General features: G+C 40.7%; 1 protein-coding gene and 1 long non-coding RNA gene across 2 annotated transcripts; one reads left to right on the top strand and one right to left on the bottom strand.

Annotated features, from left to right (window-relative positions):
* Window positions 1-1,093: 1,093 nt before the first annotated feature.
* utp6 (UTP6 small subunit processome component) lies at window positions 1,094-14,428 on the top strand. The gene is made up of 19 exons (XM_080879977.1): window positions 1,094-1,327; window positions 3,773-3,857; window positions 3,953-3,994; window positions 4,103-4,195; window positions 4,513-4,560; window positions 4,654-4,717; window positions 4,883-5,001; window positions 5,127-5,204; window positions 5,299-5,380; window positions 6,367-6,448; window positions 6,562-6,740; window positions 8,185-8,264; window positions 8,376-8,453; window positions 9,249-9,428; window positions 11,286-11,366; window positions 11,745-11,854; window positions 12,019-12,085; window positions 12,246-12,318; window positions 13,849-14,428. The coding sequence occupies exons 1-19, from the start codon at window positions 1,236-1,238 to the stop codon at window positions 14,001-14,003; spliced, it is 1,788 nt and encodes a 595-aa protein (XP_080736103.1). The 5' UTR covers window positions 1,094-1,235; the 3' UTR covers window positions 14,004-14,428.
* Window positions 14,429-15,249: 821 nt separating this feature from the next.
* On the bottom strand, window positions 15,250-18,558 carry LOC308395219. Its single transcript, XR_013971350.1, has 2 exons — window positions 17,615-18,558; window positions 15,250-16,153 (listed from the first exon to the last, which is right to left on the bottom strand). It is a non-coding gene; the product is annotated as an uncharacterized lncRNA (long non-coding RNA).
* Between the last annotated feature and the right edge of the window lie 5,755 nt (window positions 18,559-24,313).

A 24,313-nucleotide genomic window follows, 5' to 3' on the forward strand; every position in this document is an offset into this window, starting at 1 on the left:
CACAAGATTTTTAATATATATTTTTTTGTTGGATAAACCTTTTGCAACAAAAAGAAAGTATGTAGACTTTTCATTAAGTAAAATGTATAAATTATCCTACCCAAGTAATGTAGAGTAGTAAATAGTGCATTCTTTAACTATATTTAAAGTTTTTAGAATTATATGCAATACTATGTACATATGTACTATGTACATTGGATCATAATTACTGATGCATTGATGTGTGTACATATATACACATCAATGGTCCAGCTATTGATTATTTTATTATATATATATTGGAGGGTAGCTTGATATATTGCATTATTATGATGCAATTAATGTGAGGAGGCTTGTGCCAGCTCATTTCCCCCCTCGTTCATATAGTACTACATTGTGGAGAGAACTTGAAAATTATATATTGTGCAAAACAACATACGAAGTCAAAATTGAAGGGAAGGACATTATCAGTTATTTTGAAACCAAAGGAAAAAAAATTATGTACCATTGTCAATCTTTATATCTTACTAGGGAAATTCCACATACATAAATGTAAATTTTAAAACTCAACCCCATTATTGAATTTGTTTTTTACTTGAAATTGAATATTACTTAAACTCTCTTAAATTAACTTCAAATAAAAGAGGTTCATCATTGATTGAAATTCATTCAGAAATTTTCAACAAATGAGCTGTCACAGATATAATTTTCAAGTACAAAGCTATTATGAAGTCTGTCACATCCCTCTTTTTTCCTTTTATTAATTATTTACCCTTCTTATTTTCATTGTAATACTTATTGTTACTCTTATTTGCCCTGTATGTTTACTGTACAAACTGAGCTGGGATGACTGACTGTTCACGTTACAATTTCAAATAAAGTTCTGAAAAAAAAAGCTTTCCCCACTCTATATGTTCCCCTGGTGTATATCAAAATTAATCTGAGGTGAGAAAACATACACCAAATCGTTTTCGAATATAAAAGGACAGGTAAACTTTCGTTTCATCTTTAATACGTTGTGAAACAGGGAGTTTGGGAGTTTAAAACTCTGAGTTAACAAAGGTTTCCTCCAGCTCAGATTTCCTGTCGGACCTATTTGCAGACGGAACCGGAAGCTCCGCTAGTCACAACTTCCACACATGTGTAATTGGGGATAGAGTTGGCCTCTCGTGGTGTTCTGTGTACAGTTGTTATACCATTATTAAGTTTTACCAAACAGCAGCTGAACACGAGCGTTTAACGGCTGCTTCGACGAGATGGCGGAGATCGTTCAGCAGCGGATCGAGGACAGAATCCCTGAGCTGGAGCAGCTGGAGAGAGTGGGACTGTTCACCAAGAAAGAAGTCAAGTAAGGCAGCACCGAGCCTTTACACGCTGTGTCTTCCAGGAAAATAGCAAAAGAGGTGATGGGTGAGCCCATCACGTACTCTCGGACGCACTCTCAGAGAGGGCCTCGAACCTGTGAAATATTTAATTATTTACATTACAGGGCCGAGAAACTGCGAGAGATGAAGCTGAGAAAGTCTATTGATCATCTTCTTGTTCTCCAAAAAAAAAAAAACCCCAACAAAAAACGGTTTTTACTACTGATTAAATTTTGGATGATTTAGAGAAAAAAAAATCCCCCAAAATAAAGAGCAAATATAGTTAAGTGCTTAATCTGGGCAGCTGAACTTAACTTTTTGACATCTATAGTTAGCAGAAATACATGGAAGATATCGTCCTGAAGATTTAAGGAGGAAATATTGAAGATCCCTTTTGCAGATAGTTGCACATCTACATCCTTAATTAAAATCAGTGTTAGGGTTGTGAATCTCAAAGTAACTGGTGATGATCAATACATTATAGGAATATCGATACATCACCATATTTGTGTAACATCACAATAGAAATCAGCACTTGTCAGGAGAATTCCTTCTGTCTTAAACACCCCAACAAGTCATCACTTTCCAACACTTGACCTCTTCTCAGAAGTCTCTTGGACACAGCTCTATTTTCTTTACTGGGTGTATTTATTACAGAAGCTGTAGTAGTCGGGCAAGAAGTTTGATACAGGAATGGCACAGAGAATGAAAGATCTGGTGCAGACTACGCGTTGTGCTTCTGTAGTACTCCCAGGGTGATTTGAAGCCAGGCAAAGGAAAGAAAATTAACTCAGGAAGTCCAGCGTCACAGAATATGCTACCTTGATACCACTTTTCTACTCTAGTTAGGCATCAATGCACTTTCTAGTATAACTTTCATTCACAAAATCACGCATGTTTGTTTGAGTGCTTTTTTTCTGCCATGCATGTATGGCACACTGTCTTGCCCAAGGATACATGCAGACTAAAGGAGCCAGGACTCCAACCACGGATCTTCTGACTGCTGGACAACCAGCTCTACCTCCTGAGCCACAGCTGTTGTGGGGGTTAAACTTTTATCTACTAGGAGTTATTCCCTTTACTAATAATGAGGCTAATGTTTAAATAATCTCCTTAAGCGTAAAACTAGGCTCCAGATTGCTTTAAATACAGTTTTTCTACTGTTGGATTTTTATGATGTCAGAAAGAGCAAATAATACCCAGCCCTGTACCCTCTTTCACCTGCTGTTCAATCGTCCTGTTTGCAATGAGCAGCCAATGAGCAGAAAGCTGACCTAATGGAAAGCTCTGCTTTAAATTCAGTTGATCAGTCCTATAATTTGATTTCCTGTGTGGTCTGAAATTCAAACTGAGCATCTGAATATGGAACAAAGGTGATATAAATGACGTAGCATGGTAGCTGGTCTAAGTATTTCAGAAACTGGTAATTTACCTTGATTTTCTTATGCAGCTATCTGTAGAGATTGTTCTGAATAAGAGAAGCTATTGAGTGAGTGACAGTTCTCTGGGTGAAAATGCTCAAATAACCAGTTGTTTCAACCAAGGTATGCAGAAGAGCATCTCTGAACGCACAATATGTTGAATCTCGAAGCAGCAGAAGACCACACCAGGTGTCACTGTCAGCTAAGAACACTAAACTGAGGCTACAGTCTGCTCAAGCTCGCCATAATTGAACATTAGAAATTCAAAGAAGTGTTTGCGGGTCTGTTGACCCAGTTTGATGTAACACCATGAAAGCCCTAATCCATCCTGCCCTGTATTAACGTTTCAAGATGGCGGTGGTGTAATGGTGAAACTGAAGCTACAATTCACACGGGGTCATTTTCTTGGCACACTTTAGCCCCAACTGAGCATCGTTTAAATGCTACAGCCTGCTGACCATGTACGTTCCTTTGGGACCATAGTGTACCCATTGTTTTGGCTGCTTCCAGAAGAATAATATATACTGTGTCTCAAAGTTCAGATCTTTCCAAACCAGCTTCTTGAACATGACAGTGAGTTTACTGTATTCAAATGGCCTCCACGGTCATCAAATGTACGGGTCATGGATGTTCTCTGACAAACTGCAGCAACTATGTGATGCTATCATGTCAGTACGGGCTAAAATCTCTGAGGACTGTCTCCAGCATCTTGTTAAATCTATGCCCCAAAGACGTAAAGCAGTTCTGAGGATAAAAGGGGTCCAGTGTTAGCAAGGTGCACCTAAAAACTGCCCGTGAGTGTAAATTCAGTGTACAAAAAATGCATTTTATGCTGTATTTCCTAAAATTGACTTCGAAATGTCCCATTCTTCTTTTGTGCTTTCTTTTCTCCTAATAAAAAAACTGTTGGTCAGTATTAAAATTTCCATGTGAAAATATTCCCGTGTGTGTTTATGCAAGTCCTTCTCACTGATTCAACATTATTCTTCTGTTCTATTTTTCATTTAGATCAATAATCAAGAGAGTAACAGCCCTGGAGTACAAGCTTCACAGGCTGATCGTAAATAAGGAGGACTTCATTGCATACATTCAGGTAGGGGGCTGTGATGATACATCATGTTTCTTCTAAGTTTCAATAAATAAGTAAAGATCGTGAATCATGTTCAGAGACTCTCCTTTTGTTTATAGTATGAAATCAACGTTTTAGAGCTGATCAAGAAGAGAAGAGCAGTAAGTATCCTACATACCGAATCTGGTATTTTAAGCTCATGTGATTAAAAACTATATTTGTCAGGAAACCACACCTGAGAGTGACTCTACTATCCTTTTCATTTTCAGCACATACACTACCAGTTCAAGCGAGAGGAGATTGAGTACCCCATCATCCACAGAATAAATAGCATCTTTAAAAGAGCAACAAATAAGTGGAAGGTAGTGTAAATAGAGCATTTGTAATCTGTAATTATTATTCTGTATGGTTGTAATAATTAATTTATAACATCAGATTATTAAATTCAGCCATGTGTATCGAATATTTGTAACATTTTTAGACATTTTTTCCTCTAAATTTGTATGATATTATCTAATGTGTAACTGAGCCATTGCTGGAAAGTAATATGATGCTTTTTGTTAACAAACATGGCAAAAAAAAAAAAGTTAAAATTGTAGATTTTTACATTGGATTTAAATTTACAAAAGGAATGAAAGCCGAAAGGAGTGAAGAGTCACACGTCTTCTTTCCCCCGCAGGATGATGTGCAGCTATGGCTCTCACACGTTGCTTTCTGTAAGAAATGGGTATGTAAAGATCTCATCACTTGCCTTCAAGTCAGATAAGTCTGCTCTACACCGTGTCTTCTCATTCTTATAATGATCCCTTTCACTCATCAGGCCACCAAGAGCCAAATCAGCAAGGTGTTCTCAGCCATGCTTGCCATCCATCCTGACAAACCAGGTACAGAAGAAAGGGGGCATTACAAACACACTGCAATTTGCCGATGTTTAGTGGCTGGAAATGTGCATTAAAATAAATTAAACCAAGGCAGGAAATCTGTGATTGCAATCTTGGAGATGACCAAGACGAATGCTGTTAATAAACACTGCTTCCGTCCTGCTTTAGCTCTGTGGATCATGGCTGCCAAGAGCGAGCTGGAGGATAGAAATTCTTCTGAGAGCGCCAGACACCTGTTTCTGAGGGCGCTGCGATTCCACCCAAATGATAAGAAAGTCTACCAGGAGGTAAAAGATGCCAAATATCTTCTTTTTATTATTGATATTTAAGGTAACCCAGACTTAAAACTTTAAGCAACAGTTTATTCATTTAAAACATGCTCGTCTAAAATCCTCCAACCACTCTGTGTTAGTATTTCCGTATGGAGCTGCTGCATTGTGAGAAACTGAGGAAGCAGAAGATTCAGCTGGAGCAGGCTCAGATGGACCTGGTGAGCGTGAAACAAAGCAAACACAAAACAGTAGGAAGTAAGCGCGTGCATATGCTGCTCGTTGTATTTAAAACTCACTGTTCACACCTTCCAGGGTGAATATGAATTTTCTCCAGAGATCCTGAGTGGTAAACTGGCTGAGGTTGTATACAAAGATGCTACAGGGAAAATCAAAGGTAAGCTTGTCAATGGTTATTCACAGGCCTGTGCAAATATGAGAAAATATAAAATAACTTAAGTGTTTATGCTGCAAATACATTTGAATATTAAGAGCAGCATAATGCTGTCGCACTCTCTCCTGTAGCCTCCAACGCACATAGGGTCTTAACTGCTCCTCAAGACCCAGATGTTAGAAAATTCCAGGTGTAACAGAGAATATTAAAAAACAAACTCTTAATGCTAAAGTGCAGTTGTGTTGTGTGTTAAGAAAACAGCTCAGCTTTTATAAATCGCCGTAAAACTAAGCACACCTGTGTACACTATATAGGGATTGTGCTTGCATGATCTTTAGGCCTGTTTAGTAAATCTGGGCTTTAAAAATAACACATTTATTGTTTAAATAAAATGCACATAATTTGTAGAGCCGTAGATTTAAACTCTTTCTGCAAACTGTTATTTATTTAGTTTTTATTTCAGTTCAAGACCACCTATATTGTCATTAAAGTGAATTCCTTTAGCAGTGGGATATGTAAAGACTAAATGGGGATAAGAATTGGCAATTGAAATCAACCCTGAGCACAGGATACCTGTTAAAAAACGCTGAAATCACAGACTTACATATGTGGAAGGACTTTTCATGGAAAAACTGTGTAAGATTTTTATTTTTAATAATAACTCCGAAACAAAAGTCCAGACACACCAGTGCACAACTTGAATGCTTTCTGGGATGTGATCATTGTTTGGCAGATCACTTTCATGTATTCTGGCGCAGTCACATTCTTAAAACTGTTCTGGGATGGCGTTCCCACTACGGCGAAGGAGGTTTTGTCTCATAATATTGAATTTATATGTCTGACCTGCTACCTGGGGAAAATTGGACCTTAGTTTAGCTAAATGTGACAACTGTCTATTAAAAATATTTATGGTGGTGAGTAAGAACAAGCCATTGGCTTTGGAAACAACCTAGCGTGTGTCTCTACTTGTGCATCTTTTCATCCTACAGAAGCAGAGTTTGTCATCTCACTTCTGAACATAGCGGCTATTTTTGACTTCACCAAAGACCTCCAGGACTCCATCCTGCAAGAGTAATTTACTTCCAAAAGGCTTTCATTTAACTCTCTTTTACATGAACTCTGAATTCCTCAACTTCCATAGTGTTACCTTTAAGCAGTAACCTCATCTCACCTCTTGTTTCCAGCTTACAGACTAACTACACAGATGACAGCTCCACGTGGGATTTCATGGCTAAGAGGGAGCTGGAGGCCCCAGGAGCAGGAGAGGAGCTCCAGACTGCCAAAGGCAGGGCCTCAGATATAAACCGCAGAGAGGAGCGCTGCTGCCAGGTCTATGAGGAGGGCGTCAAGAGTCTAAACACTGGTAGGAGCTTCCTGATACACAGAGAGAACATATATATTTCAATTTTAAAATGAATTGTTGAGACATGATTTAGACTTTGGTGATTAATTATTAATTGTAACAATCTTCATCTGCAAATGAAGTTGGTGGGTAAACTAAGAAGTACAAGAAAGACGCCACTTTGTTAGGACATCTTACCCCTTTTACGCTCAAACCTCCTTCATTTTTCATGGCACCGATTCAACAAGGTGCTGGAAAATTTCTTCTGAGATTTTAGTTCATGTTGACTTGATAGCATCACACAGCTGCTGCAGATTTGTTGGCTGCACGTCCATGAAGTTAATCTCGTGTTCACCCCCACATCCCAAAGCTGCGGTGACTGCGGAGGCCGTTTGAGTACAGCGAACTCGTCAAGTCACGTCAAGTTTATTTATAAAGCACATTTATAAACAACCAAGGCTGACCAAAGTGCTGTACAATAAAATACAAATATAAAATACAATCGTCATGTTCAAGAAACCAGTTTGAGATGATTTAAGCTTTGTGTCACGTGCCTTGTCTTGCTGGAAGCAGCCATCAGAAGATAGATACACTGTGGTCATAAAGGGTGGTCAGCAACAATACATACGGGTGGGCTGTGGCATTTAAACAATGCTCTGTTGGTATTCAAGGGGCCAAAGTGTGCCTAGAAAACATCTCCCACACCATTATGCCAGCAGCCATAAGTGTTTGTGGATCCATGCTTTCATGTTGTTTATGTGAAATCCTCACCCTGCCATCCAAATGTCACAACAGAAATTGTGACTCAAGATTTTTCCAGTCTTCTGTTGTCCAATTATAGCGAGCCTGTGTGAACTGTAGCCTCAGCTCCCTGTTCTTAGCTGATGGGAGTGTCATCTGTGCATCAGAGATGCTCTTCTGCATCCCACGTCTGTAATGACTTACTGTTGCCTTCCTGTCAGCTTAAAGAAGTCTGGTGTAGTCTCCTCTGATGTCAGAAAGACATTTTTGCCCAGAGACGTGACGCTTACTGGATATTTTCTCTTTTTCTGGCCTTTCTCTGTAAATCCTAGAGATCACTTAAATCACCTTCCTCATTCTTATGTGCAGTTTGAACTTCAGCAGGCCCTCATGAACATGTCTGCGTGCCTACATGCATTGAATTGCTGCCATATGATTGGCTGATTAGGTATTTTCTTTAATGTGCAGCTGAGCGTGTGTGTAGCTTTTTTATGTGTCAATGCACCCATATTACCAAAACAAGAATGATCTCTTCTTGTTCTCTTCTTGTTCTTTTATTTAATTTGCACATGCTGGCAGTGGGTTAAAAGCTTTAATGGAAGAATTTTATTTTGGTCAAAACCTCCAAGAAGGAGCCCAGAAAGTTGTAAAATGTTATCCTTGTTCCTGCATGTATTCATTCACTGCTTCCGTTAGTATAAGAAACTGCTGCTTTGCCTCCCAGAGCCAATGTGGACCTGCTACGTGGCTTTCTTGTTGGAAAGGATGAAAAGGAAGACCAACGTCCAAGAGCTGAAAGAAAAAGTAAGTGAAAAGTCCTTAAGTTTGGCCTGAAGTTATTTCCTCCTCAGGTACGCTGAGAAATGTCAATGGCTTCAGTGTTTTCTGGAGTAAAAACAAGTGTTTGTATCACAGAGGCAGGAGAGGCTGCTGGGAGTGCTGCAGCGTGCCCATGACTGCTCGCTGTTGAAGGAGAATTACTACAAGAACTGGGTGAGATAAAGCCTCTTTTCAATGTGTGAATGGAATTTTAGGCACCCGTAAGCCTGTCTTCTCTTTATTTGAATGATGACCTGTCGGCTCTCATTTCGCTCAAACCACGTTTCGTTTTGGTCGGGTAAGAGCAGCGCCAGGCAAAGTCTGACAGGAACAGCAAAAATCTTTAAAACCTTGCAAGTCGTCTCTTCTTTCAGATATACACTAGCAGAGGTAACACGGAATGAAAATGTAATTGCACTGCACCGAAAACACAACATGTTATTGGAAAAGCAGAAACAACTGAGGCCGACAGTCAGAAGTTACTAACACACTGACGTTCAGGCAAATGAAACCAGTTCTATGATGATGAGAATCTCAATTAGAATAAAAATGTGGTAATTGTTGGCCTAGTGGTTAGAGGCTAATACCAAGCACTCTGAGTAATTTATGGGTTTGTGTGACTATTATTTAATAGCTGTATTTGTTTGTTAATTTATTTGGTGGTGCGACAAACACACATTGTCCAGCAATAATGAATAACAAAGTAAACAGAGTGCACATTTAGACCCAGCACATGGTGGCTTTATGGATATCCTGGTGGTTGTAAGCCTGTATTTTTTAAATCAATTGCTATGTTTCCTGTGTAGGATTATCAGTTTGTCTGGTAATGGGACTGAAATTGTTTAAAAAAACTGAAAATGGTGATAGTCGAAAAACTCCTTTAACATCAGGTTATATTCAAAAAGGAAACGATACCTTGCATTTTACTGATGTATGAATCAACCAACCTGATGTTGTCCACGTGACCAGCTCCAAATCTTGCTCTCATCGGGAGATGCTGAGGGAGCAGCAAGCGTTGCCATGACAGCCACGCAGCGCTACAGCCAATCAGTGACCATGTGGAGTTTGAGCCTGCAGACGCTGATGGAGCTAGGGAGCCGAGACATAGGCCGGTGTTTCCAGGACGCTCTCAAACACGTTAATCCCAAGGTACACACACACTGGACCGGGAGAGCCACGTTTGCTTTTCTGAAATCACATAATGGGGTTCAGTAATTTTCTCATCTTACACTATCATATAAACACTGTTCAGCACACTGAGTGGCAGCACCGCTTTAATTGTTGTCCTTGGAGAAAAGAGACATATGGATTCACTCACACACATACACACACTAGCCACCAGCAGTGCTGTATAAGTGGGCCATCTCCTTGGCCTAATTAGTCTCTGTTCAGTCATATTAATTTCCTCAACTGTCTTCATCTGCCTGAGCGCACATGAAGGCAGGTGAAAAACTAAATTTAATCGTGCAGATATTTGTGTATCAATTTACCTTTTTTAAAGGTAAAAGCTACCCCAGTGATGAAGCTGGGGGCTGTTATGGTTTAGGGCAGGAATCTGTCACAAGTGTCAAGTGCAGAGAGAATAAAGGGAAACGGTAGACATGCATGTGTATATATTAAAAAGACATTTTGCAGGTTGATGGGGCCAATAAATACGGACCAGGAACAGCAGGTCCAGAATTAGAAACGCATGCAGACGGGTACAAGGAAAGAGGGGACAAAGAAGAAGGTGCCAACTACAGAAGAGAGCAGATAGAAATTAATATCAGTTAATCAGTTCAGTGCAGACAGGAAAAAAAAGGGAGAATATTTATGGAGGCCACGCAGCAGCCTGAGTCTGACCATTAATAATTTGAAGCCCGATTTCCATCTCGGCTCAGTTTGACCTTATAAATTAGCGTTTAGAATTTCTTATGTACTCTTCTGGTCAGTGGTGAATTAAACCTTATCTTACAATCTCTCCTATATTTCAGAGTAGTCAGAACGTTCTTCTTAATTTTTCTGTTGAACCTCCCTCATAGTTGCACAGTTCTGTACAACTATGAATACGCATGCCTCGACTGAGCCGCGGGCCTTTGTAGCAGTGAATAGAATAGCTGATTATTGTTGTGGTGGGGGTTTCATAAGTCCACGGCCCTGAGAAGGAGGATTAGTACAGCTGCTTATTATGCAAGTCTTTTCTTTTGAACAAAACACCCTGTTTGAGCATGGAGAAGTGGCACACACCTCCAGGGTTGGAGGCCTGTGTATCCAACAATGTTAAGTTTCCGCATTGAAAAGCACAGAAGTGCAGATAAATCAATGGTGAAAATGTAAGCACGTTCTTTATCCTGTCATTCTGTACTCATGCCGATTCCAGAAGGTATATTGATCCTTCCCTCCTGGCTGAGAACAGATGCTGCCTGAGTGATTATTCATTTTTAAAATCTCTGCATATAATGGCAAAACCCGGTAACTAATTCTGATCTGAGCTTTGCATGCTCTGACACGTTCACTGGAGACTGAGAAGGCCAAATCCTTTCTGGTTCCTGCTGCTTCTCAAATGTGAATATCAGCTGTAGTGTCATACCGGATGATGCATAGTGTCCCTCACTTGCTATATTTACTTTAAATGATACCAATCCCACTTACGGTACTAGAAAAGATCAGAACTGACCACCCAATTGGTAGCTGTGTTTCTTACAAGCTAGCAATGATGTGCCAGTTTAAAATTGACATTAGTGTTTAATAGAAACAGTCTGATGACAGATATCCCAGGTTGGACTGTCAACACTGCTTAAGTGTTTTAACAGTGAGGCACCTCTAATACAAACTCACGATAATCCAGAAGTTCTTTTATTGACTGTTTTACGTTGTTGTTATTCATCAGTGTTAAGTCGTGAAAGTTTTGTGTCTGAACAAAATGCGTGCGCCTAATGGTTGCTTATTAATGAACAGGCGTAAGGTACATTCACATTTTTTAAGGTGGGTGAAGCTCATTCATGTAACCGCGTCTTGTCTTGACAGGAGAGTCTACCACTGTGGCAGCTGCAGTTTGAGTGGAGCAAGGCCAGCCAGAGTGCCGAGGAGACAGAAGCCATCCTCAAGGTAGTGCACCCGAATCCAGCCGTTTGAACAGCTGCAGTGTGATCTTGCTATAGCCTGCAGCATTTAGAGCAATTTATCCGCTTCATTTTTTGTGGATTTGTTTACACCGATATTTTATCGATAAGAGTTACGCTGGAAACACAGTTTTGAATTGTTAGAAATGAAATGCGCAACATAAGAAGTTAATGACAGGATAAAATATGATCCTGCACTGTAATATAAAGTACAGCAGGCAGACTGTGATCAGAAAAGGCTGAGTAAGCTAGAGATGAGATAAAGAGTAAACAATAAAAGCTAAAGCAGGCAAGATTAATAGTGTTTTTGCCTCTGAAATGAGGATATGCCTTGCAGACAGTTTGTTCTCTTGCTTGTTCCCAGAGAGGTCTGCTGTCTGCAGTCCCGGCTGTTGCCATGGAGATGAAAGAGTGCTACCTCGATTGGTCCTACTCCACTGGAGGCTACAAGAAGGCGAGGAAGACCTTTACAAGGTGAAAATCAGATAACTCTGTCTGCTCATGTAGTTTTTAATTTAGGTGATGAATGAAGCAGGAACATATAAGTTTAACGGGTCTCAAAGCACTGACCTGCAGGTGCAAAATAAACGTTCAGGATCTTTAATACCTTTTAATTAAATTGCATTTTTCTTATGTAGCTTACAGGAAAACCGCCCATTGTCCAAGGAGTTTTTCACCAGAATGATTCAAATCGAGAAGGAACAAGTACGTATATGAAGCCCAGTGACATCCTCATTCTTCTGCCTGCCACCAACTATAATGTTTATGTTGTACTGACTTCATTGATAGTTTGACACTGGAAAGATACCTTTGATGTTGCTGATAAGTGAAAACAATTAATGTGATTACAATGTTGTTTTTTCAGGAAAATCCAAAGATGAACTATCTGAGGGACTACTATGAGAGGGTGCTGCAGGAGTTCGGCACCTCCAATGAAGGTGAATTTAAATCAGGTTAAGGAGCTGGAATGAACCGGAAAGCTGGTGTTATTTATGCTTTCAGCTCAGCCAGCAAGCTCAAGTTTTAAGACGAATATTAAAGTTTGTGAGCTCATTGCTCCCCATTAATACAAACAGACCCAGGTGGATGCTGGGGTGGTGGAGGGTGTTGAGTTTATCTAGGCACAAACCCCACTGGAACACGAGACACACAATAACTGCACGACAAAACAAGTCAAGACAGAGCTCTTTGTCTTTGTGGCCCGTGAGGGAAGTCAGCCCAGGCCTTCACCTGTCCTTAGCCAACTTCAACTGATTCCTTCGCTACAGCCCTTTTTTTATTGTCAGCAAGCAAGCAATCATTCATGAATGTGCAATTACAAATACATGTGACATTCTTAAGCAGGCATATCTGAACAACATCAGTGTCTATATTCTGTGTGTGTGGGTGTGTGTAGGTGCATGTGTGTGTGTTTACAGCTGTACCATACATAGGCATATGACCTTTCAATGAACTTAAACTGTGTATGAGGTATGCAGAAAGGCAGAAGTAAGCGTCTCGCTAAATGATAAGAACAGGAACTTGCAACAGGTCATGTCTCAGACGAACATTTAAAGGTGTGAAGTCTCGCACTTATAAGAAACAGAACGATTCTGGTTTCTAAAGCTATAATGGAAATGATAACGTCGAGGCTGCTTCCTCTCAACTCATGGTACACACGCGCACACAGAATCTTATCAGACCTAATAAGGATATGATTTTTATCAGCGTACAAATGATTATATATTTCTAAGCACAAATGACAATATAAAAAATATCAATTCCAACAGAGGGGTTGAACAGCAGGAACAGTATTTACAAATTAGAGGAAGAGATTAAAAAAGAGATCGCCAAAACGAGAGGATGTGTCTTTGTATGTTATGTGAGCACAAATCAAATACAGGTTTGGACTGAACAGCTAATCAACAGTTAGAGTTATTTGATCAGACTGAGTCAGAGGACAAGAGTAAAACACGTTCAAGAGAATCTGTATCGCTAAAGAACAAAGTTAGACGAGATGGAAAATACCGGGCCACCTCCATATTGCACCTACAGGAGCTGCTCAGCCATGGAAACCCATGGCATGAAGGTCTCGGTGCATTATGTGCCCTTGCACTTGGTGACCCAACTCACAACAACAATCACCTCAACGCACTCAGTTTGACCTATATATTAAAGGAAAAAATAAATAGTATTATGCAGAAAACAACAACAATCAAATGATCCCCTTTGAGCAAGCACTTGGCAACAGTGGGGAGGAAAAACTCCCTTGTGACAGGAAGAAACCGCTGGCAGAGCCAGGCTCAGGGAGGAAGACAGTGAGTGGCATGTTACAGTATCACACTTGTAATGCTATAAGCTCTATAGAGATGTGGCTCAATACTTCTGTCCTTGTAGTGTAAAAGTATGGATAGATACAATTAGATTAAGAACCTTTAGGTTTTTTGTTTTTTTTAAACATAACTGTTTCCTGTTTCGTTTTTCTAAAGATCTGTGGCTGCAGTACATCCGCGAGGAACTCGGACCCCTCGGTCAGCCAGAGAACTGTGGAAAGATCCACTGGAGAGCCATGAAGTTTCTGGAAGGAGAGAGTGTAGAAAGATTCATTTCCAAACATGCACTCCTTCAGACTGGACACTTATAAGTAGCAGAAAAACAAGGCTGTGAGTTCAGACAACAAATACCTTGTGGAGGTTTGTCAGCTGACGAACAAGCACGTTTCTGAGTGATTCTTCCTCCCAGTCTAATTGAAGACTGGTCCCGTGCTGAATTTCTTTCGTTCCCAGCTTTGCAGTTTCTGTTGTTTGCGGTTCATTCAAAATAAACCTGCTCGTTCCTCTTTAAAGGTTCCAGCCATGTTACAAGAACAATTCTCATTTTCACAGACTTGTTTTTTTCTTATCGATTGCAGCCGTAATTTACAACAGGTGTTCGTTTTTGTTTTAAGGTCTGTGCTGCGTTTGTTAACCCCACAGTAATGACGCCCAGAGTCATTAAATACACGTTTGTCATTTTGAGAAGATAAATTTTAATGCTGTTATGAAGATGATATTAAAACAGTCTTTCATTCTTGGGTGTTTTCTCGGGTTATGGTCTGTCTGACGCAGTAAACTTACACAACCACTTTTTTCTTAACGAAGCAGTCATGTAACGGTAGCTCTCACTGTTCCAACACTTATAGATTGGAGCGGTTATTTTGATAAAAACATCCTTTTATCCTCTGAAGCATACTTTGCATCACACATTGTTTGCTGTTAGTATCAAGTATCACTTAATTCTCACCTTTTATGGTACAAAATGTTGCCTTTAAAGGTCACAAACCATAAATACGAAGCAGCAGCAGCAGTACTCTGTGAGGGAATAGCACATGTATGTTGAGTTCAAGGCCAACTAAAAAGGAAAAAACCCACACCTGCCAACATCAAAATATATTTACAGTGTGTAAGGACACTTTAAATTGTTACAGTTTATACAGCAATGTAGGAAAGTTATGAGGTATAACAATATTAATGGAAAAAGCTTATAAATAGATCATGTTACACATTAAAATCTAGTAGAAAATACACATGTAGACCTACAGTATCAAATTGTATCACTAGACAAAAGCATGTTTAACTGAAAATGATAAATACAGAGAGCGTGCGGGTGTTTACTCTTCACACCCTACAGGTTGTTAACATGAGGTCCATGTGGCAGTTTTGGGGGGAGCTTGAGATAAATTAATGACAGTCCTCTGTAGAAGATCTTTGAGACAAAACTACATCATCTCTGTCCTGAACTGACTTTTCATTGAATGAAAATATTAATTAAGGCAGAAAGTGGTATGTTTAATGATCCCACTACAAAAACAAGCAGAGCTGCAAATTTCTCTGTAAGTGGAGTTGAGCTACTTGGGTTTCCTGTTTCTAAAATTTGGGTGGGGTGGGGGGAAGCTAACCTGAGAAATATTAATGCAGTGAGGGGTACATTTTACTCTGCAGCTTCAGTCTGCAAAATCTGCAATAGAGTGCAAGGGGAGCCATATCAGCTCATGATGGTCTTTAAGGATTTATAACCGTTAAATTTGTGGAAACTGTTACAATTTCAGTATTTTAGCTATTAAAAGAAAAAAAAGTTAACATTTTATGAATATCAACAGACGAATTTCAACTTCAATCTATTGTAGCCTTTTAAAAATAGTTGGACGCTTATTAGAAGGCGTGTACTTCAGCACGTTTTAACCTACAAAACATGTTTAGGAAAAAAAGTTGGACCACATTTTAAAACAGTTAAAAATGAACTTAATATCTTGATGATCTTTAGTGTTTTCCACATTTCTACCACTTTTCTTATTTTAGGAATAAATACAGTATATGCTTGTATGTGTTCCCCCGCCAAAAAACACAAAGAAAAACCTGAAACTATACTAACTTCCATGAACACCAAAACCGAGAACCACGACTCCTGTGAGCATTTCTAATGTACCCAAAATTCTGGTTACATCACCTCCCACATGCCAACCCCAGCCCTCCACATCACACATCTTCAGAGCTTTTTAAAGAAGATGTAGGTGAAGAGTACCAACACGCCAGCAGACAACAGCCCAATCACAAACTGGTGGATGGTGATGACGTTCTCCAAGGCGTGGATGCGCTCCTCCATCGCACTGGTGTGGATGTAGTCATAGATGGAGACCCCGATGCTCCACACCGCCCATACGGCATCCACCAGCGCCTTCATGGTGGGAGAAACCATTGAGAGGGCCGCCTGCAGCTGGACGCCCACCGCATCCGCTGCTTATTGGCCCCTGCTGCACTAAAGAGAGAGCAAGAGAAGAGGGTGACACATGGTGCAGCGAGGAGATGGCGATGTGTGGGCATAATGACTGCCTGTGAAACGGCAAATACAGTTAAAGCTCTACAGCCACGAACAGAAAACATCACACAAATCAGGTTTTAAATAAACCAAACTACTGAAAAATCTGAGGGTTTCTGTGTGGAGTTTGCATTTTCTCCACGTGCCTGTGTGGGATCTTTCTGGCTACTTGGACTTCCTCCCACAGTCCACAGACATAAAGGTGAAAGAAAGGTGTAAATGCTAGTCTATGTTTTAGCCTGCAACACAACCACCTACCTGTGGAGTGAGCTCCAGCCACACCAAGACCCTGAATTTTGTTTTGTTTAATTTATTCAGGACACCTTCAGATTTAGTTTGTGTATCTGAAAAGGAGTGGGAAGACATGCACATCCACTTGGATAAGACAAGGAAAATGGATGGATGGATAGCTGTCTGCAAGTGAAACTCTTCTGTTTAAGCGATTGAGGTACGTTAATAATTATCATGAAATTACTGTATTTTTAAAATTAATTTAATAATGATAAAGACAATTTGCTTTTTACCTTCAGAATAAACAATTGTATAATATTAATGATAATTTGTTTTTCGATATTATTGCATTCTATTGTATCCAACAGAGAACTTTAATATATTCTCCTGAGAACCAGCCTATTCATTTATGTCCTCTGTAATGGACATTTCGTCTTGGTCTCTATCTTTTGACTTATTTGAGATATCTTACTACCTCCTTGCTTTCCACTGATATCGCATGTGTTTGGGTTTCCTCTATTACCTCCAAAAAGGAAGAAAATCACAAAAAAAATATGCCCAACATGAAGTCTAAAATGAAATTGGAAAAATAAATAAAATAAAATAAAAACAAAAATAAAACAAAACTCAAAAATTTAAGGATTAAGTCGGAACCATCAACATGTTTTATGCTGATAGATAAATACCCCCTGTGCTCAAGTACACACTTTCATAATTTACTCTACCAACTCACAGCTAAAAATTAAACATTTACTGCGTGATTTTTATTTCACTGAAACAAAAGCGATGACTTTAAATTATATATTTTTTTATTTTGCTAATGAAATAACCAGATAACGACTTTTTTAACGAATGAAACCAACCCAGTTTTTAACTCTTGACACAAAAACGATCAACTACTGATATATTCCTTTTAAAACTTTCGTATCTTTTTCGCACTTTTTACTGAAAACAACGCGAACCTTATTCCAACGCGCGATGACGTCACGCACCCACTGGATTCTTGGCATTACGAGCATGACAGCGTTTGGCCTTGTGGGATCAGTAACCTCGCAAACCTCACGCCTAATCCACAGTTTGAGGGGGGACGTGTTGTTGTGTTGCGCACAAACCGCTCAGGCTGTAACACTAACGCGACGAAGACGTTTCCGAAACGGAGCCAAAACTCACCGACAAGTGTCAGATGCTACAGCGATGATGAGGCCGATGATGAACATCCGTCCTGCTGTTTCTGGAGTAATGAATTATCTTGTTTATGTGGCAAACCTGAGTGTTCTTGTCAGGAACCAAATCGGTCATTGCTGGTTGGCGAGAAGTCCACCTCGATCGGAGGCATCGCTTCCGGACCGAACCTTTAAAATTAAATAGTTATCTATTTAAATCGATAATAGCAAAACTCAATGAGGGAATGAGGCAACAGATATATTTATTGGAGAAAGGCTCTAACACCTGAATACACCGGGTTAAAGTTATCATTGATTTTCTTATTAATAATAGCTTCTTTAGTACCGAGCGTCAGGTCATACGTTTATTTTGATAAGAAATCCTCCAATTTCCGGTGTTATTACTATGGGCTTTTGAAGTGAGGTGAAGCAGCTGACTGATGCCTTGTGAGGGCGTCACACAGGAGCGTCAGCAGCAAGACTAAAAGTGGAGCATGAGTTCAGGACCGAGTAGAACTCAACAGAACTGAATAAATGATCAGAACAGAGAGAACAATCACGCACAAACATTGAAAACTTTCACACAAGATTCAAACTCATCATTAAAAACGACACAGGGGCAAAAAGGACAAATCAGATGTACAAAGCCAGCATGAGAACAGCTGCAGCTGTACTTAAAGGGAAGTCCTCCATCAGGGCTGCAGCCTGTTTGATCCCACTTCCTGCCCTTTAATTATGGCTTCCTCTAATACACATCTCACCAAAAATCTGGGGCCATCAGTAGTAACGGAAAGAAAGACAGATACTTCCACAAGGAAATTCGGTGTGTTACAGCAGCAGCAGCAGCACCATAAATAATAATAATGATAACAGTGAAATTAACAATAAAACCACTATTATTGAAAGTACCACAGCCACACGTCAAAGGCCTTATGATGCAAGGGAGTGCAGTTTTTTATGCAACATTGAGAGAATAGGATTTTCAGTATAAGTGGGATTAAATAAAAAAAAAATAACACTGAAAATGTGCAAGAGACAATTCCAGCAAAGAGCAGTGCAAATGGCATTACCATGCACACTATAAGTCTGACAAACAACAGGAAGGAGGTTTGATATAGAGGTATGTGTGTGTGGACAGGTGTGATCACCTGTCACCACAAAAAGGAGAGCTGCTGTAAAGTTTAAAAGGGAAGGGTAGGAATGACTTCCCAGAACATTCATTATGGTAGTGGGATTGAAGAAGTTTGAGGGAGAAGTGTGTCCCGCTCCGTATTGTGCAGTAGGAGAGGGGGAGGTAGTTTGTCTGTGATGGAGAGCTGGTTGTCCAGTGACCTCTTGACCCTCACCGAGCTGCTCCAACATCTTATTAACCCTTTTCCTCGCGTCCTGTCCACTTCTCATGCAATCCATGGCACTAATGAAACCATATTTCAACTAAAAATAAACATTTTAGCACTGGATTATAATTTAATGTTTTAGTGTTCATGTATTCTGATCAGGCACCGATGATAATACCAAACCTTAACCTCTGAACCTCAGAAACTAGATTCAGTATTCTTTACTGTCATCAAAACAAAATGAAGACAGTACTCCTTCACATTATGCAAAAAACTTGAATGTAATAGAAAATACAATATTTATATACAATTTATTGAAAATATAATAGATGTCAGAGATATAGAATATAGTAGGCCTATCACACGTCAAATAGATGTGATATGTAATATAGACTATTGTGTGTAAGTAATGTAGAACAAAATGTAAAAGATCAAAGGAGAATGAAATGTTGCTGAGAGAATAATCAAACAATATAGTAAAAATATAACGAAATAAACGAATATAACTAACTGCAAAAGAGCTGAAAACGAAAGAACAAACAGAAGCAAAAGACGCAAAGAACATGAGATGAACTGAAGAGAATACCAACAGATATTTGACCAGAGTGAGTAAATGAAGTCAGAGAGGCTGGAATAATGGCCCACAGAGCACTATAACTAAACACACACCCGTCATGATCTCACTGAAAATACTTAACGGAGCCACGGACTGAATCCAGCTGTCACGCCGTAATTACCACCTGCTGTGGAGCGACACGTGATCGGTGATCTGCGTGAAACAATACAGGTTACATTTGAAACATACACAGAACGATGAAGTGTCACGTCACGCTGCAGCCAGCAGGTGTCGCGGCACACTAACGCGTTGCCGGTCGGGGAGGTAACGGGAGAGGTGTGATGAACCTGGGATGTATATAGCCTCCCGCACAGCATCGATAAAAGGGGAACACCTTGAGAGAGGCGCAGACGAGCCGCCGCGGAGCCGCCGGACACCGCAGCTGAGCGCGGGGGCCTCTGTGGCGCATGTGGACGGGCAAGCCAACACACCGCAGGAATGTGTGCAGTTCAGAAGCAAACGCACATGCTCGGGTTTTTACTCTGTATGTGGTGCTCGATCGTTTTCAGGTCCTCGGGCAGTGTAGTAAAGACTACGGGGTCACTTTGCTGTGCCGCTGTCGGAAACCTATAATTGGAAACGAGCCAGTGACGCGCTGAAAATAACCAGGTTAGCACTTAGTACCGGTCCATTTTGGGGAGGGCCCAACACGAGGGCGCAGCACCATATATCAGCTCTTTCCAGCTGTTTGGGAATATCCTGCTCTAGAAAAGCTGCAGCACGGCGGCAGCAGCAGCGGCGCAAGCAGGGTGCCTTTTTCTCCCGCCCCCCATTCCAGAATGGATATTGGGTGAGTGGCTGGGTGCGCACGGGGGGATCTCTCGTTGGGAAACGCAAAAGCTGTCTCTCCCTCTCTCTCTCGTTTTTTTCTTGAAGGAAGGGAGGGAGGGCGGGAGGTGGGAGACTGGCACAAGGCTCGACACTGTTGCGTCTGCATGTTTTTTCTCTTTGGACAGACAGGAAAAAAGATGGACCAGGGGGACTGTCCGACTTATTCCATAAGACAGTTCCCGGCCCCCACCCCCCCCAAAAGGATAATCTTGCTCAATTTGGGATGCGTGCAACACCAAGTGATCACATATTACTTGGGCGGCGGTGGTGCTGGTGGTGGATGGACGGTGAAGTTCAACTTCGCATGCAGACGCGATCTCCTCCAGGCAGCCAGACAAACCCACCAGACAGTCGGCGCGTATTACGTGAAGAGGTCTCCATATGGGCTATGGGATGCGAACACCTGCCCGGTACACAGGTAACTACAATCCGACGGTGTCGCCTACTTCTTCGAACACCGACAGGCAGCAGATTAGAGGGTATGTATGAACAGGCGCAGATTAAATCTTCTCGTATTTGCTCTGAAAGTGAAATCGTGCAGTCGAGAGATATTTCAGTATGTAAACCTCTGGAGTTTCCTCCTCATGCAGTCCCCGGCGACGGGACTGATGATAGTGTGTCAGAGGCTGGGTCTTTGCGGGCAAGGTGAGTCCTCATTTCATTCAACTGGCCTACAAAGTCCCAGTTTCTGGCTCATGTGACCCCCCAAGTCATAGACAATACACCTCGGCTATGTATCTATTATTAAAGAAAAGAAAAAACCTTAGGGAACAGACAGCATTTTAAAGCAGAGGTAAACCCTTTGTGTTGCAAGCAGACACATAGCTTAAAGTTACCCAGAATAATTAGTGCAAATGTTATGGCGAAACTGAGGGAAAAAAATACACTAACATAACGTGACCATAAATGAAATCCCTACACATATAAACTCCAGGCAAAATTACGCGAACATTAGTTAAATTTTAAAAGTTTATGGACAAGAAAATTACACGAATGTATTTTAAAAAGTAAAGAAAAAAACATGTCATGTTATGTGAAAATAACGATTTGAATATATCTATAGATCAAACAGTGAACGTCACTGTTTAATTATTGGCGAAAAGGTGTTTGAATAGTCAAGCTTAAACTTTTTACATACAGAAGAGTGCGTGTCAAGTGTACCCAGAAACCGAGAGCAGACGTTGTTTCCGATTTATACAATGAAGAATTTGGAGTAAAAAAACAAGACAAAAAACCCTCTGATATCCCCCCCACTGTTCTCATGTAGCTGTACAATTCGTGAGTAATTATTTTGAAAACAAATTACATTTCCCATCGTTTTTTCTTCCAAAATGGGCCAAATTAGTTTTTGTTTAACCCCCCCCCTCAAAAGAAAAGAAAGTAGGTGTATAGCAACAGTCAAAGCACTAATAAATGCAGATGAGCACTCAAGTCAGAATTTACTGTTGAAACTTGAAGCTCAAGCTCTACATAAACGCATCTCAATAAAACAGGCAGAGCTGTCAAAAATCTTAAAGTGGCCTCCTCTATTATGTCGAACAAGTGTGTCAAATGGTGAAGAAGTTGTTTTGGAGGCCTGTTTCTATATCTGTCCTGACCCTAGCATGCCGTACATACCTCACTAATGAATTTAGCATCCTGACACTAGATGCTTTATGTAATTAATAGAGCCGAGGGCAGTGGTGGCATCTCTGTGCTGCAAGCGACACGTAGGTAAGACATTTGCTGAATAATGGGATTTTTTTTTTTTTTTAAAACAAGACCTCCATGATTATTAACACACACTTAAAAGTGTCCTGTAAATGGAGCAAACTCTGCTGACATCACAGTAGGTGGGATGTCGTTACGCTGATCTTTTTTGTCACTGTTATTTATTAAACTCTTAATACTTGAACCTGAGTTGTTTTGTAGGCTGCGTATAACAGATCAGTGGCGGGCCATTTGTGTTTACAAGCCTGCCATTACTCGTTGCGTCTATAATAAGTAGCTGTGGACTGAAGTTACTGGAAAGTTGACACCTTGCAAACCTCTGGGCGTTCTAATGAAATTCATTGTGGCATCCTAATGCTAATTGGCAGCGTTACATATAGAACTATTTCACGCTCTTATAAGATAGCTATAAAGTACATTTAAAATCCAATCGGGAGAACACATTAAATGTGTCTAGTCCACCTAAGATTCGCTGAGATGCGCTCAACTATCATCACAGATTCCCTCCAACGTAGCACACTACAGTGCAATGACACATCACAGAAAACAGATAAAACCACTCCAGCCAAGAGCTCTCCATATATGCTGCAGGAGAGTACAAGCCAGTGTGAGTATGAGAGCCGAGGGCCTAGTAAGGGAGGCTTGGTGGAACGAGCCTGGTTTGAATAAGCAGCATGGCTACGGAGAGCTCTGGGATAGTCACCAAGTGTGCTGATTAAAATTGTGATATTAAACAGTGCTGGCTGCTGCCGCCTGCCAAGCCTCTCTCAGTGGCATTTCACATTGTTTAAAAGGTCCAATCGGACTCATCTCACCACTTGCTGCACAGTGTTGCTTACATCTTTTTTTTTCTTTTTTTTTTCCACCACGGCTGTCTCATATTCTCTCCTCACCATTTGTTGGCAGGGTTGTAGACTTACTTTAAATAGACTTTTCCTACAATTCCCAGGTTGTTTTCTGCTCTGGGTCACTGGGTTCACTGCTCTCCGAACATAAGTCAGCGCGTGTGTATGTTATCGTGTGCATCATATAGAAAACTCTGTGTAAGGTGACGGCCTCGGATTGTGTTTATGCTTTCTGTGAAAGCTGAACTTGTAATGAACACAGGGAGGCCTCCTTCTCGGAAATTCTGCTCTGAACTCATTCAACTCCCTTTTAAAAACGTCACTGCAAATCCCAATAAAACTCTGCCATTATAAATATACAATTCATAAATACTGGAAAGCATGCTCAGTTTCGTGAAATATATGACCCAGCCCCTTTAAAAGGTCAAACTCCAGACACGGTGGTCACTTCAGGTTGTTTCATTTCTTTAGCCAGGGCTGAACAGATACCGGAGTCATGCACCAAATCGCATTTGAAAAAGCCAGCGAATGTACTAGTAGTTTGATCTCAAAAGTTTGGAATGAGACACAAAGATAGGGAGGGAGGGAGGGAGGGAGGGAGGGAGAGAGAAAGAAAAGGCAGCAAGAAAAGTGAGGGACTTTTAGGGGCAGCTGTGTTTTATTAACCCAGTCATAATGCCCCTAAAAATCCTTATTGCTCTTGCAATGGTCAACAAATCTCCTGTTGCAGCATGTAGAGGATCTTTGAACAGCTTCCCGTGAGCAACTTGTCACACTGCAGGGCCGAGGCGCAATTAAGTGCATGCCAACGGGTCACATTCAGAGATTTTTCACCTCAGTTCAAACAGCCATAGAAATCACAATATGTTTTGAAGTGCAGAACGCGTGAAATCAAGGATACCATCTGCAGTTGTGCAGTAACCTTTGTCAAAGGTTTCACTGCATGTCTGTGGATGCACAACTGTCTGAGAACTGCACAAGCAAAATCAAAAGCATCTATTTACTAACAAATCCAACGCTTCTCTTCGGCAGACTTGAATAATATTACCATTACAGTCGTGCCAGTCTTTATAGTTTAATATGCAGACGGGAAGTCGACGCTGGGTGTCCTTCTGTGTTTTGACATTGCATTGGAGTATCAGGGGACATACTGAGATATAGAGACTGAGCGGCAGGCAGGCAGGTAGTCTGACAAATACGTCAAGCTGACAAGCATGAAGCCATATCAAAAACAATTTCAGAATATGACGATGTACAGTACAGGCTGGTAGAAATACAGGCAGACAGATGGGAGTGTAAAGACAGGTAAACAATGAAGCATCTTGACAAGACAGCAGCTATGCAGAGAGACACAGAAAATGGCTACC

Source organism: Rhamphochromis sp. 'chilingali' (assembly GCF_963969265.1).
Source record: "Rhamphochromis sp. 'chilingali' genome assembly, chromosome: 4".
NCBI classification, from domain to species: domain Eukaryota; kingdom Metazoa; phylum Chordata; class Actinopteri; order Cichliformes; family Cichlidae; genus Rhamphochromis; species Rhamphochromis sp. 'chilingali'.